Source organism: Salmo trutta, chromosome 2 (assembly GCF_901001165.1).
Source record: "Salmo trutta chromosome 2, fSalTru1.1, whole genome shotgun sequence".
NCBI lineage: Eukaryota > Metazoa > Chordata > Actinopteri > Salmoniformes > Salmonidae > Salmo > Salmo trutta.
In genome coordinates, this window is record NC_042958.1 from 35,044,255 (window position 1) to 35,059,247 (window position 14,993).

The 14,993-nt window shown below is 44.0% G+C and overlaps 1 protein-coding gene across 2 annotated transcripts in view; it reads right to left on the reverse strand.

Annotated features, from left to right (window-relative positions):
* Positions 1-14,993, reverse strand: part of LOC115154454 (plexin domain-containing protein 2) — a 168,601-nt gene that overhangs the window by 41,167 nt on the left and 112,441 nt on the right. For both annotated transcript variants that reach the window (XM_029700694.1, XM_029700704.1), the window contains exons 6-7: positions 12,242-12,360; positions 10,794-10,893 (exon numbers count right to left, since the gene is read on the reverse strand). In XM_029700694.1, coding sequence (XP_029556554.1) covers positions 10,794-10,893; positions 12,242-12,360 — 219 coding nt within the window. The remainder of the gene's footprint in view (positions 1-10,793; positions 10,894-12,241; positions 12,361-14,993) is intronic.

Consider the following 14,993-nt stretch of genomic DNA (forward strand, 5'->3'; position numbering starts at 1 on the left):
TGGCATTGAGGAGTACACCACATCAGTCACTGGCTTCATCAATAAGTGCATTGATGAGGTCATCCTCACAGTGACTGTACGTACATACCCCAACCAGAAGCCATGGATTACAGGCAACATTCGCACTGAACTAAAGGGTAGAGCTGCCACTTTCAAGGAGCGGGACTCTAATCCGGAAGCTCATAATAAATCCCGCTACGAACCATCAAACTGGCAAACCGTAAGATAAAATGGTACTACACCGGCTCCGACGCTCATTGGATGTGGCAGGGCTTGCAAACTATTACAGACTACAAAGGGAAGCACAGAGAGCTGCCCAGGGATACAAGCCTACCAGACGAGCTAAATAACTCCTATGCTTGCTTCGAGGCAAGTAACACTGAAACATGCATGAGAGCATCAGATGTTCCGGACGACTGTGTGATCACACTCTCCGCTGCCGATGTGAGTAAGACTTTTAAACAGGTCAACATTCACAAGGACGCAGGGCCAGACCGATTACCAGGACGTGTACTCCGAGCATGCGCTGACCAACTGGCAAGTGTCTTCACTGACATTTTCAACCTCAACCATTTTCAACATGTTTCAAGCAGACCAGCATAGTCCTTGTGCCCAAGAACACTAAGGTAACCTGCCTAAATGACTACCGACCCATAGCACTCACATCTGTAGCCATGAAATGCTTTGAAAGGCTGATCATGGCTCAGATCAACACCATTACCCCAGAAACCCTAGCCCCACCCTAGCCCCATTCCACCCCAACAGATCCACAGATGACACACCTGGACAGTGGGTAGCGCTTACGGCCCAGTACATCACCGGGGTCAAGCTTCCTGTCATCCAGGACCTCTATACCAGGTGGTGTCAGAGGAAGGCCCTAAAAATTGTCAAAGACTCCAGCCACCCTAGTCATAGACTGTTCTCTCTGCAACCGCACGTTAAGCGGTACCGGAGCGCCAAGTCTAGGTCTAAGAGGCTTCTAAACAGCTTCTACCCCCAAGCCATAAGACTCCTGAACACCTAATCAAATGGCTACCCCCCCCCCCCTCTTTTACACTGCTGCTACTCTGTGTTATTATCTATGCACAGTCACTTTAATAACTCTACCTACATGTACATATTACCTCGACACCGGTGCCTCCGCACATTGACTCTGTACTGGTACCCCCTGTATATAGCCTCGCTACTGTTATTTACTGCTGTTCTTTTAATTATGTTACTCTGATTGCTTACTTTTTGGGGGGTATTTTCTTAAAACTGCATTGTTGGTTAAGGGCTTGTAAGTAAGCATTTCACTGTAAGGTCTACACCTGTTGTATTTGTCGCATGTGACAAATACAATTTGATTTGAAATACATTCAGTAGTTCTAAACCTGCGACTGCCTCCTGCCTACTCCTCTCTACACCAGTGCCACGTTTCTTAAATGTGCTGCGAATGTTACAAAGCCATGCAACTATCCTGCACCATTCCCAGAAAGTTGGGGGAAGGTTGCATGCAAAATAACCATAGGACAAACACCCTCTCACCATGATCGTTCTCAGAATGTTATGTGCTAGCTGGGCTACTTTTGATCAGGGCCCTTAATGCTGTGGTCAAAAGCAGTGCATTATATAGGGAATAAGGTGCCATTCGAGACACAGCCCATGAGTATTCATTCTTCTAATACAGGTGAGAATACAGAACTATAGAGACAGTATGCCCTATTAAAATGTGTGAAAAACGGTCAGTGTGTGTTTCTTGCTTTGTTTCGGCACCAAAAACATCTGATCAAGGCAAGGTAACCGTACAGTAAGTCTAGCTAGCTACTGTATCAGCTGACTTTACCCTGAATAGTACCCCTCTCCTTGCCTTCCCTATGGCTTGCTTCCTCTAGCCCCAGGCAGTGGGATTATAAAGTGTAATGATAGAATGGATGGGCCAGAAGAGGGGGGAGGTCTCTCACTGTCTGCCTGACAGGGAATGCTCCTCTGTGGGCAGGCTGTCCAGACTCTGTGGCCTGGCTCAGTTTTCCTCCAGGCGATGGGAAGAGTAGGTTAAATTTCCTCTAGACGCTGATCTTGGCAATCCCTGAAACAGTTAAGGATTAGGATAGGGGGAGGGAATACTGATCCTAGATCTGCACCTAGGGAAAACTTCACCCCATAGGCTGGGAGGGAAGAAGCTTTAATTTACAGCAAATACAGGCTGTCTCAGCCTGAGCATCAACAAGCGGTAATGAAGATTTAGCTGCCCTGCTCCGATACATCAAACAAAAGGAGCTTTGCAGAAGTGTAACATCAATTATGCACACAAAGGTCAATTAGGCCATAATCGACTAAATAATGCACTGGCCCAGTCAATATCTCACCAGATGGAAAATACAATGGATAATAGGCTACTGGTCTGGTACACACCTACACTCTTAGAAAAAAGGGTTAGAAAAGGGTTCTTTAGCTGTCCCTATATGAGAACCCTTTTTGGTTCCATGTAGAACCCTCTGTGGAAAGGGTTCTACATGGAACTCAAAAGGGTGCTACCTAGAACATAAAGGGTTCTACTTGGAACCCAAAAGGGTTCTCCTATGGGGACAGCCGAAGAACCCTTTTGGGTTTTAGATAGCACTTTTTCTTCTAAGAAGACTCCTTTATAACAATGATCTATAATGGAAGTCTGAAAACCAGACCAGGAAATTATTTCTTATTCATTCACCCTTGCAAGTTGGATGAGAATCAATGGAAATGTGACATGGAGACCTTGTGCAACGAGTTAAAAACCAATGAGGGGATGAGGTAATCTAAATTCAGAATAGTGCTTTATTGCCAGAGCCTGTTTTCCTACAGGACAGTGGAGTCCAAATCTGCTGAGGAAGAAAATAGGTAGATTTTCATTACTCACACTGTTCCAACAGCACAGTGATAATAATAATTACTGTCTGGAACAGAATATCACATAGGACCCTGACAGTGAGGTTAGTTCCCTATTCTTTTCCTACTCACTCAGCCAATATAAAAGCTATAGTTCCGTGCCAGTGTATTTCCTGCCATCAAGATAACAATCATGCAGCTTTCATTTCACCGTCTCATTAATTCAGAATCCTCACTACCACACGGCGAGATATCTAGCTTTGAGCAAATTACTTCCAATATCTCTTCCCTGAAATCTACGCAATCACCCCAAAATACAATACAAATACAGACATTGGACATGGAAATTCAGCAATATCATAAAATGAATGGATATGATGAAAACGCAAGGACCTCTATCTGAGCTCTGACTGTATAAGAATCAGGTGAGCTAATTGTTGGCCTGCTATTGTACCACAGCTTCCGCAGTGAATTAGCAAAAGAAAACACAGTCTGATAAGACTTAAGAGGGCACGTCAGCAGGCAGACAGGTATTAAAATGACTGAGGCACTTATGGTTTTGATAACCTCATCAGAATAATGCATGAGGGTGACTGGGAGTCTGGCTGTCCGTGCGTCTGGCCGAAACGCCATGGCCCAAACGCCATGGCCTGGAGATAGCTAGCTAGCAGCATAAAATATTAAATTCCACAACTTGAGCATGGCTTAAGGAGAGGGTTAGAGGGATCCTCTCCGGCTGCACTAGCTGTGTGTGCTCAGGCCAGTATGCGTTAATTGGCAGCAGAAACACTTATTGACTCGCATGAGTTCCCTCCTCAACACTGATTACTCAGCCCTCCAGCTGCCTGGGCTCTTCTTAAAGTAGTGCACTCTATAAGGGAATAGGGTGCCATTTGGGATTACCTATGTTACGCTCTGAGACCTGGAGGCTAAAACCACCAAGCAATCACTCTAGTCTAAATACATGACTTTTTTTTCTTAATACTACAAGTATCAGCAGTGAAGATTTTAGACATGCTCAATACTAACTGTGTCTAAAAGAACAACCAGTCCTTAAAGTTAATCTACATTTAAAAAGACATACTTTTTTTGCCAAAGAATAACAAATGAGTTCCATGCAGTGGTGGGGATTGGGATATCACAGCAGGAATTCAGCTCAAAGTAGCCATCTGAACCAGATCCCCCTGTGCTGTTGCAGATTTAGGTTGCATCCCAAATGGCATCCTATCCCCTATACAGTGCCTTGCAAAATTATTAATCCGCCTTGGCGTTTTTCCTATTTTGTTGCATTACAACCTGTAATTTAAATTGATGTGTATTTGGAGTTCATGTAATGGACATACACAAAATAGTCCAAATTGGTGAAGTGAAATTAAGAAAACAAAACTTGTTTCAAAAAATTCTAAAAAAGAAAAAATGGAAAAGTGGTGCGTGCATATGTAGTGCATGCATATTATTCTCTGGCAAAAAAAAGAATGTATATTTAAATGTACTAGCGTAGTCAAAATGGCATTGAATGAGGGCAGTGGCTAGCACACTCATGGAGTCCTTATGAAGCGGCTTGGATTTTCTAGCCAAAGCTCTGTGCTAAGTATGCTCTCCAACATAGTTTAACTTTTATTAGACACCAGAAGTGTAGAGTCCTCTGCATAAAGGAAAAGATGGCAAGAACAAGTATCTTTCATATCATTTATATATAGTAAAAACAGTAGAGGCCCAAGCACGCTCCTCTGTGGAATGCCACAACTCATTGGTTTTGCCTGAGACAGTGAACCACTAACCTCTACTACTTACTCCCTAATAGGACTTTACCCAGCTTAGAGGGGTACTGCTTAACCCCAGTGCCTCCAGTTTGGAGATTAGGAGACAATGGTTAACTGTATCAAAGGCCTTCTGTAGGTCAAGCAGTACCATTCCACACAGATTTCCCTCATCAATCTCTTTCCTGATGAAATCAGTCAAGTGAAGTAGACATGAATCAGTGGAGTAGGTTTTTTTTAAACCCGACTGAAAATCATACATTAGACTTTGTTTGTTGACATATTCTTGACTTTGATCTTTGATGTCATACTGGGGATAGACACAGGCCTGTTATTCCCAGGGTCAGACTTTATCCCCTTCTTATACAGAGGTATAACTTTAGCTTGTTTCATGTCCCTGGGAAAGATGCCTGGTTCAAGAGAGCAATATGTGTAATACAAGGGGCAATTTGCTCAGCAGAATCGCTAAGAAACCTTGCAGGAATATTATCCAGGCCTGTGGCTTTGGAGCATTTAAACTCTGCTAGCATACCAGCTACTTTTGCTGTTTCTACCTTTGCAAAATAAAAAAAGTTTGGCTGAACTCCTAACTCGGACATAATACTTCTTGACTTGGTCGTTTCCATACAAACCAGAACTGGTGGGCAGCTTGCTAACCAGCTTACTGGTAACAGTAGTAAAAAAATAGTTGAATTCATTGGCAACCTCTGCTTTTTCATATACAGTATCATCTCCCCCCTGATGTTCAGTCCAATACTGTTTAGCTTGTTTTTGGTAGTACTACTACAATCTAGTTCCTTAAATGATTTCCAAAGCTTTTTAGGGTAATTTTTGTTCTCAATGATTTTATCCGCAAAGTAACCCCTCTTAGCTTCATTCATTTTGATATGTGCTTCATTTCTGTGATGTTTATATAGGAGAAAATCAGGTTGCTCTTGAGAATTCTTACATTTCTTTAAGGCCTTATTTGTATAGATTCTAGAATCTCATGATTAAACCAAGGGCTAGATCTCTGCTGTACTCTGACCTGTCTAATGGGAGCCATCACATTCACCACATCAAGGAATCTACTTTTAAAGGCTTCCCAGGCACTGTCTACCCCTACACTATCCAGCACAGTCAATTTTACCCACTTGCTCCCTAAACATCGTGTCCTCTGATTCTAACAGTTTTTCCCTTTTAAAGTGATGCTAGAAAGGTTTTGTACAATTTCAGCCAGTAGTTTTGAAAGTAGCACTCACGAGTCAAAACGTGTATCCAAAAATTGTACACAATTGTGTACAATGTAATGCATTTTGTATGATATGTTACGCCCATGTTATGTTTCCTGCAATTCGTATGATATGTTACGAATTTGTAGGTGCTTAAGATCCCGTCCATCTCTTTAAGAATCTATCAGTTACAACAATCAAATTCAGTACAGCTGTGATTCTTCTCACAACAAAGTGTGTAAACAAACCTGTAGCTTCCGATGCGGTCAAATATATTGGACTTTACAATGGAGTGCAATGGAGCAGAATGTTCCGTTTTTTGTTTTCAAAACAGGTTGAAGGGATATTTTTACCCTGTAGGCACCTGCAGCTTACCGCAGGTGAGATAAATTACACAGTAAATGCAAAGCATTGCCTCCAACCAAATTAATTAGTATTTTGAATAATGTAGTCCAGCCATACTTTAAAGTATGAAATCTCAATTTCAGTTTAGATTTTTTTTCTTGGTCCTGTGCAGTTGTAAATCAAATAAATACACGTGTAAACACGCCACAGCCCTTTTGACCGACAGATGCCCCAAGATGCTAATCCTGACCTTTCTCTCCAGACAGAGACACACACAGAGAGACACAGAGAGACACACACAGAGAGAGAGAGAGAGAGAGAGAGAGAGAGAGAGAGACAACCAATGCTCACCCACCGACTGTCAACCTGTCCTCTCCTCACCTATCACATTCGCCGCCATTCACTAGGTATATGAGATATATGATACAAATGTGTCAAACCATGTTTTTTTCCATGCATGCAGATATGGATACTGTCAAACAAGGACAGTCACCATCTTCACAACCGATAATCTGTTTCTAGGCCGTTTCCTGGTCCTTCATCTTCTCATTAACTAGTATGTTATTATTATATTACAGTATATTATTATCACTTCCAAACGAGAGGCCTCTCATACAGAAAATGTGATCTTAAACTAATAGTTTACTTCCGAGGGAGCACTGTACTACTGTTTGGCCTGTATAGTATGTCCCTTAAACCAAAGGAAGTAAAGAAGTGATCCCAGTAAAGGTTTGTGAGAAAGCTGACTCAGCATGTTACATTGTTTCAGGCAGGCAGTCTTTCAGTTTACAACAGTAGGGCTTCCTGAGGGAGTTCGGAACACACACCGCCCTGGGTGTCATCTTTCATGTTTAACACTCATCCCTGCATTCCTCTCCTCCCTTCCCTGCCCCAGATAGGCCTTTTGTCTTCCTCCCTACCTGCAGTAGGAGAGCTGAGGGGGCTGCATCCCAAATCGCACCCTATTCCCTACATAGTGCACTGGGCTCTGGTCAAAAGCAGCGCACTATATAGGTTATAGGGTGTCAATTTGGGATGCAACCCGAGGTGTCTGTTTTCACCAGCTGAGCGTTACCGAGGCTGCATCAAAGAGGGTAGATAAGTCCTTTGGAGGCCTAAGAACTCTCAATACTGTCTACAGGAGTGTTATGGGAGAGCTGCTGTAGCTACTGTAACAAGAGCACCCCATTCCCACAGTCTTCAGAGAAGTAGAGAAAATCAACAACCACGGAAGATCAACACTCACAGTGTAGCTGAGCAGCAGCTTTGAATTCCCCCTTTTAACAACACTTAAGCCCTTTCTTCCTGACCACAGAGGCTATGTTCCAAACGCACCCTATTCCCTATGTGGTACCCATATGGCTCTGGTAGAAAGTAGTGGACTATATAGGGAATAGGGTGACCCTTATGATTTCACATGAGAAATGTCCACGTTTTGCACATTGTAACATTTTATTTCACATGTGAAATTGTGTGAAACCGTCTGGTTTTGGAACATTTCACATGATGATATTTCACATTAAGTTGTGTGGATATTTTTCACGAGATTTCACAGGTGATGCCCAGCAAACAAAAAAGTTGTCACACAGACGCAGTATTTTAAACCTAACTATTTTACATAAAGGATTACATTGTGTATGTTTATTTATACAGTAATTATTATTCAACATGTCCTCACCTTAAATGTGAACTCACAACCTCTTGGTTCACAGCATTCCGATCTCTTGCTGAGCCACCATGTCTGTGTCAATAACTGATTTCACCTGTATTTCTGCACTTTGGACTTCAAAGTAAAAGTCAGCACTAAGTGATCATGTCAATTATAATCACGTTTATTAATTAAAGATGTTTACACTATTTTAGCTGAATAGCATACTGCTAACAGTACCATAAAACCTGTCATACCATTTCATTACTTCCCTTAAAAAAAAATCGAACTCTCACATGTGGAATTGCCTTTTCACATGTGAAAAATGTTACATTTTGAAAATGTAATTAGCAGTTTTACATGTGGAAAACGTTCAAATGTTGTCACGTGTAGTTTCATGGTGTCACATGTTGACATTTTATATCCCCATGTTGTCAAATTTATTTCACGAGATCATGTTTTCACATGCTCATGTGTTATCATATTAACTTCACATCAGATCACATGTGAAATTCATGTGGTTTTTCCGAAAGGGAATCTTAAAGGTAATTATTACCCACGACTCAATAATTCCAGACAAAGTCGATTTAAAAAAAAATGTAATTGGATAAATAAGCTATAAAACGTTAAGTGCAACAAATAGATTCTTCAAATGCCAAGTCCTATGAACATATCATCAATACATGCAATTAAACTAATGAATACATCATTTTTGACTACTCATTATTTTCACAGACTTGAAAATAAAGCTCCTGAGGGTGTCTAGCTGTTTTTGAAAATACTCGGAGTTTCTCGTCATTGCTCTACGTTGTATTAACTTTAATTGGCCTGAATTGGAAAGAACCTCATGCAAAGAGTCAAATCTGGACCTGTGCCCATACTCATACCATTTCTGTGAGGTGAAAACTTTGCTGGAGAGGCCGCAGCGAAAGCTTGAACTAATCCCCAAAAGGGAGAAGCATTGAGAAGAGAAAAATACCAAAAGTTTAACTGTCACGTCCTGACTAGCAGAGGGAGCAATTGTATTAGTTTTGGTCAGGACGTGGCAGGGTTTTTGTGTGTTAAGTGTTGTGTTGGTGATTGGACTCCCAATTGAAGGCAGGTGTGAAGAGTTGCCTTTGATTGGGAGTCCTATATAGTAGTGTGTGTTTTTTTGGGGGGTTGTGGGTAGTTGTTTTTGCACTGCATTTGTTAGCCTGCAAAACTGTTCTTGTCGTGAGTATCATTTATTGTTTTTTCACTGTGAATGCTTTGCGTGTTTTTTCATTAAAGAAAGATGAGTATCCACATTCCCGCTGCGCCTTGGTCCTCCCTTCAACAAAACAACATTATCTGTGACAGAACTACCCACCACAAACGGACCAAGCAGCGGAAGAGGAGGGAGCCACAGGAGAACAGCGTGGATGGATGGACTTGGCAGGAGGAGCGAAGATTCTGGGAGGACAAGTTAAGGGAGTTAAGGGCACCCGAGAGGCAGCCCCAATAAAAAAAATTGGGGGGGCACAAGGGTTGTTTGGCGGGGCGAGATTGGAGCCCCAGGCCAGCTCCCCGTACCCTTGTAGGGCAGAGACAGACTGGACAGGTCCCGTGCTTTGGGGTTGGGGCTGTGGTGAGGCCTGGGATTTTCAGGCCGGTAGGCACAGTACCAGCGCCCCGCATGTGCCAGGGCGAAGTAAGCATCGAGCTTGAAGGGGTGATGCCAACCCTGCGCTCAAGACCGCCAGTGCGCCTCTACGGTCCGGTGTTTCCCGCTACACGCACTAGCATGGAGGTGCGTGTCTCCAGGCTGGCACGTCCGGTACCAGCCCCACGCATCAGGCGTCTAGTGCGTTAGCCCAGCCTCGCCAGTCAAGAGTCGCCAGAGCTGCCCGCCAGTCAGGAGTCGCCAGAGCTGCCCGCCAGTCAGGAGTCGCCAGAGCTGCCCGCCAGTCAGGAGTCGCCAGAGCTGCCCGCCAGTCAGGAGTCGCCAGAGCTGCCCGCCAGTCAGGAGTCGCCAGAGCTGCCCGACTGCCCGGAGCTGCCAGAGTGGCCCGACTGCCCGGAGCTGCCAGAGCGGCCCGACTGCCCGGAGCTGCCAGAGTGGCCCGACTGCCCGGAGCTGCCAGAGTCAGCCCGTGTGGCCCGTCTGCCCGGCGCAGCTATCGGCGCCACCGAAGTGGGCGACGCCGAAGGTGGAGCGAGGTCCACGTCCCGCACCTGAGCCACCTCCAGGATAGGTGGGTTGGGGAGGGAGGGTGTAGCACAGTACCGCCGTTGACGGCAGCCACCCTCCCTTATTGTTTAGGGGTTATTGTTTATTGGTTTTGTTGGGGTATTGGGGATTTTTTTGTGTTTTCTTTTTTAAGGTGCATTCCGGGGTCTGCACCTTGAGGGGGGGGGTACTGTCACGTCCTGACCAGCAGAGGGAGCAATTGTATTCATTTTGGTCAGGACGTGGCAGGGTTTTTGTGTGTTAAGTGTTGTGTTGGTGATTGGACTCCCAATTGAAGGCAGGTGTGTTGAGTTGCCTTTGATTGGGAGTCCTATATAGTAGTGTGCGTTTTTCTTTGGGGTTGTGGGTAGTTGTTTTTGCACTGCGTTTGTTAGCCTGCAAAACTGTTCCTGTTGTCGTGAGTATTGTTTATTGTTTTCCCTGTAGATGCTTTGTGTGTTTTCATTAAAAGAATATGAGTATCCACATACCCGCTGCGATTTGGTCTATTCAACACGGCTACACCTGTGACATTAACTTGCTTGTGATGGTGTATGAGAGGATTGTGAGGGGAAGACAGCTCATAGTAATTGCTAGAATGGAATTAATGTGTTTGGTACCGTTCCATTCCAGTCATTACAATGACCCTGCCCTCCAATCCAAAGTGACACCAACCACTACTGGTGTGTTGTGACGCAGTGAGTCATGGTGTTTGTGTGTGTGTGTGTGTGTGTGTGTCTGTACGTCTCTGTGTGCAGTGACGCAGTGCACTCTCTGCATCAGCAGATACTCACTGGGTATCTGCTGGATCCTGTGGACCACCACAAAGGCATCGGAGAGGCCCACCTTCACCGGGTGATTGACGGAGCTGATCTGGGCCACCTCCATGGGGATCTGGAAGAGAGAGAGGAGGGAGACGGACATCCATCACCAGCCACCAGACCTGTCTATCTGACTGAGCCTGCTGGGAGTAGGACCCAAACAGACCCAAACCAGACAGAGGCCTGACAGTTCCTGATGCTGATAGAGGGTTGTGGGAAATGTGTCCCAGATGGCACTATATTCCCTACACCCTACAGGCTCTTGTCAAAAGTAGTGCACTATATAGGGAGTGGGTTGCCATTTGTGAAGCATCCTACAAACAATGGGACTTAATTTACTGGCAAGAACAAAGAGCTTGTTAAAATTGACTAATCTCCCAGGAAATCCATCAAAATGGAGGCGCAAATTAATAGCTCTGCAAAACAAGTCTGGCGGGCTCAAATTTGAGAATGATGAGATCCTAGGAGAGAGACATTTATAGTGTGGCAAAAGTAAGTGAAATAAATAAGTATGGGAAGTAAAAGCCGCAGTGATGGTTGTCTTTACATGGAGGTGGAGAAGTGGAGTGGAAGAGTAGAGTTAAAGAGAAGTACTCCCTGATTGAAATGGAAGAGAGAATTTTTTTTTTTTAAATACCTCTTTTGAAAGATAACTTTTATGGGGCTTGTGATTATGATAGATCTTTAACAGATGTAATAATTTGATTCAATGGATTCCGTAATTGTGGCCTAACACATTTAGACATTTATCTGACAGAGAAGTCACTCTTGATTCCACTCTCTTGGATTCAGTTAATTTTTCTCCCTCTTCCCATTTTGACATTTTAATAGGCACCGTCACAGTATTTAGTAAAAATAATCTCTCTCACATGCAGCGATGTTACAGTGATCCAAAACTTGCGGCACGAGTTAGACTGTTATTAACCATATTTAACATATGGAAGCAGAATGGGGAGATTAAGTAATATTTTCAGAGGGAGCGTCAATAACGACAGTCATTAAATTGTCAGTCACGGTAGCGACACATCGTGCTCTGAGTGAAAACAGAGGTTGATGAGCACAGCGCTTTATTTATCAACTCAATCAACGAGAGAATTGAATAAGTGCTCTGTCACCAAGAGGAAGTGAGGGTGAGGAAGGAGAGACAGAGATAGAGAGAAACAGAGAGAGAAACAGAGAGCAAGAAAGGGGAACAGAAAGAGATGGAGAGAGAGAGAAGAGAGAGAGCAGGGTCGGTGTGAAGAATTCCCTGCTTCTCACGAGATAGGTGTGACGCCATGTCACTCCTACACCCCTATGGGAGATACACGGAGAGATGAGCAGTGAGAGTGAGAAAGAGAGGGAGAGAGGGAGAGGAGCAGCAAATAGAGAAAGTGAGTGGGAGATAAAGCCTAGAGAGGAACAGAGAGAGAGAGACTGACCTCTTTGTAGGCGAAGACAATCCTGCCGTCGCTGTGCAGTGTGGCCTGGAAGGTGAAGCTACCCAGGTGGTAGTTGTCTTGCAGGTGGACATGATCCCACTGGACCACCAGAGCAGTGCCTGACAAAGAGAGAGAGGGACACGGTCACAGCCATACAGAACTACACAGGGCTACACAGAACCACACTGAACCACATAAAACTACACAGGGCCAAACAGAACCACATAAAACTACTCAAGGCCACATAAAACCACATAGATAGAACCAACCAGTGCCACACAGAACCCCTTAGAACCACACAGGGCCATATAGAACCAGACTAAGAACCATTCCAGACCGTATAGAACAACATAGAGATCTGTTAGATAAAAATCAGGGAGACCAAAGGCAGGGAAGGCTCCTTAAGTTTCAAACATTGCCTGAGGCACCCAGATTAGACAAAATGAGTTGCGACATGTGTCTTCCCTGTTACCATAGACTCTACAGGGAGATCAGTTCCACCTTTTTTGATTATAAAGAGACATGTAGTCCTAGTGTATTCCAGTTTAGCAAAACTCCCTATGATATAACAGGCTGCTTTAAAGTATTTTTGAAGAATCAGGTGGAAGCTCACATGGAACTTATGGCACTGTACTGTACTAGCTACCCCCGGAGTGCAGGCTTCACGTTCATCTCTATGCTGTTTTGATTTAGTGTGGACTTCGGAGAGCCTTTGGACGTGAAAGTGATGTCTTCGTTCTCCTGTGCAACCAGACAGTCATTTGGAAGGGAGCCAGAGCAATAACGGTTTGTTAACACAAGTAATCCATTTTTCCTTCACACACCCAGAGCCCCACTCTACATCCAAAGTAAAGTGGAGATTTCGTTTCTCTGCTGACAGCTAGGAGTACTGGAGTCTAGTGCTACAGGAAACCCCATAATAATCCACATCTGGCCACCAGAAGGCTTCTGCATGGGGTTGATGCTGCAGGATTGTCAATGGCCTGGCCAGGGCATGGGGCTGTATGCTGGATGTAGAGAGGACAGGGACATGTCTGTAATTGTTACAGTAACTCCATCCCAAATGGAACCTTATTTCCTATCTAGTGCACTACTTTTGACCAAGGCACACCCTGTCTGTTCTGAATTCTCTATCTAACTGAGAATGGCTCATGGGGAGGTGGGTGGCTCCTGGGGCACGCGCGCTAGAGAGTGTGCTATGGAGTAGACGTGCTGTGCTAGAGCTCCGCTCTATTTTGAAACAAATTGATATTTATCTTAACCTCTCACAACCTATAACTTCAAACATTGTTTGGCAATATGACAAAGGGAAAAGGCACCAAAAAGGGGGCGCTAAACAAGATAATTTGAATGAGATAGACAACGAACCAATTTTAACATCGCCGACCCACGAGGAGTTAGCTGAAGATGCTAGCTCCCAAGAGTTCCCCACAGAACCTACTTAGTGACATACTGGCTGCCATAAACTCACTAAGCAAGAAGGTGGACACAAGGTTGGCTGATATCTCAAAGAGTATTGGGAACTTGACTGAAACTGTGAAGGCAACTAAGAGAAGGGTGAATGAGGTTGAGCAGACGACAGTCGATCACAAGGCCAGGCTACAGTACATAGAGAAACAGTGTGCAACGTTAAAAAATTAAAACAAAACCCTGAAAGCCCGATTGGAAATGCTCGAGTGGCATTCAAGATCTGTTCTTGTCAAGCAAGCTCCCTGGCTGAGGATACGGAACGGCTGTGTCAACTGGCTAAATGGCCAAATACAGGCCAGGAATGTGTTTGAATTTCCTGCCTATGTCTTTTCAATCAGAAGATCAGAAATTGGGACTTATATGATGGGTGAGATGTTATGGCTTATATAGCATTGTTTAGCCTATCATGTTTTAGCGCCACTCACCCCCTAACGTGAGAGTTAAGTGTTATTTAATATTAGTTTATATGCGGAGCATCTATAGACGACGAGTTAGTTCAAGCTGAATGTCTAGACACCCTAATGTTTGTGTGTTAGTTAAGGAGTGCTTCGTTTTGGGAAGTCACTCAGTAAAGGGATGGGAGGGGGAATGGGGTCTGTGTTTTATGTTCACATTTATTAATACAGGTGGCATGACAAGCTCCTGCAAGGCGGGACGTTTTTCTTTAGGGCTTTGTATGACAGCAACAATTTGCTCTAAAATAATAAATGCCACATAGTGACCGAGTACAGAGCAGACCTAGTGGAATAAAGATAGTCAGCTGGAACTGTAATGGGTTAGGGCATGTCGTGAAACGAGCTAAGTTTTTTTCTCATCTTAAATCACTGGGCGCTGACAGTGCTTCTTCAAGAAACTCATATTAAACGCTCCGCTCAGGCCAAGCTACGAGTCGGCTGGATCGGTCAGATATACCAGTCTAACTTTGATGCAAAAAGCGAGAGGGGTAGCAATCCTGATAAGGAAAAACACTCCTTTTGTTTACTCATCCTTGATTTCAGATCCTAATGGTTGGTATATTATTGTGGCTGGTACATTGAATTCAAAACCAATAACCTTGGTCAATTGATATGGACCCAACTTCGATGATCCATTATTTGTTCAAAGAGTATTTAAGGCCATACCAAATCTCTTGGATACAAGTGTTATTGTTGGAGGTGACTTTAACTGTACGTTAGATCCTCTTTTAGATAAACAGCTATCAAGGTCACTTCAACAATCAAATGTCAGTGTCTGTCTAAATACATTGATGACAAACCTTAACATTGTTGATATTAGGAGACTG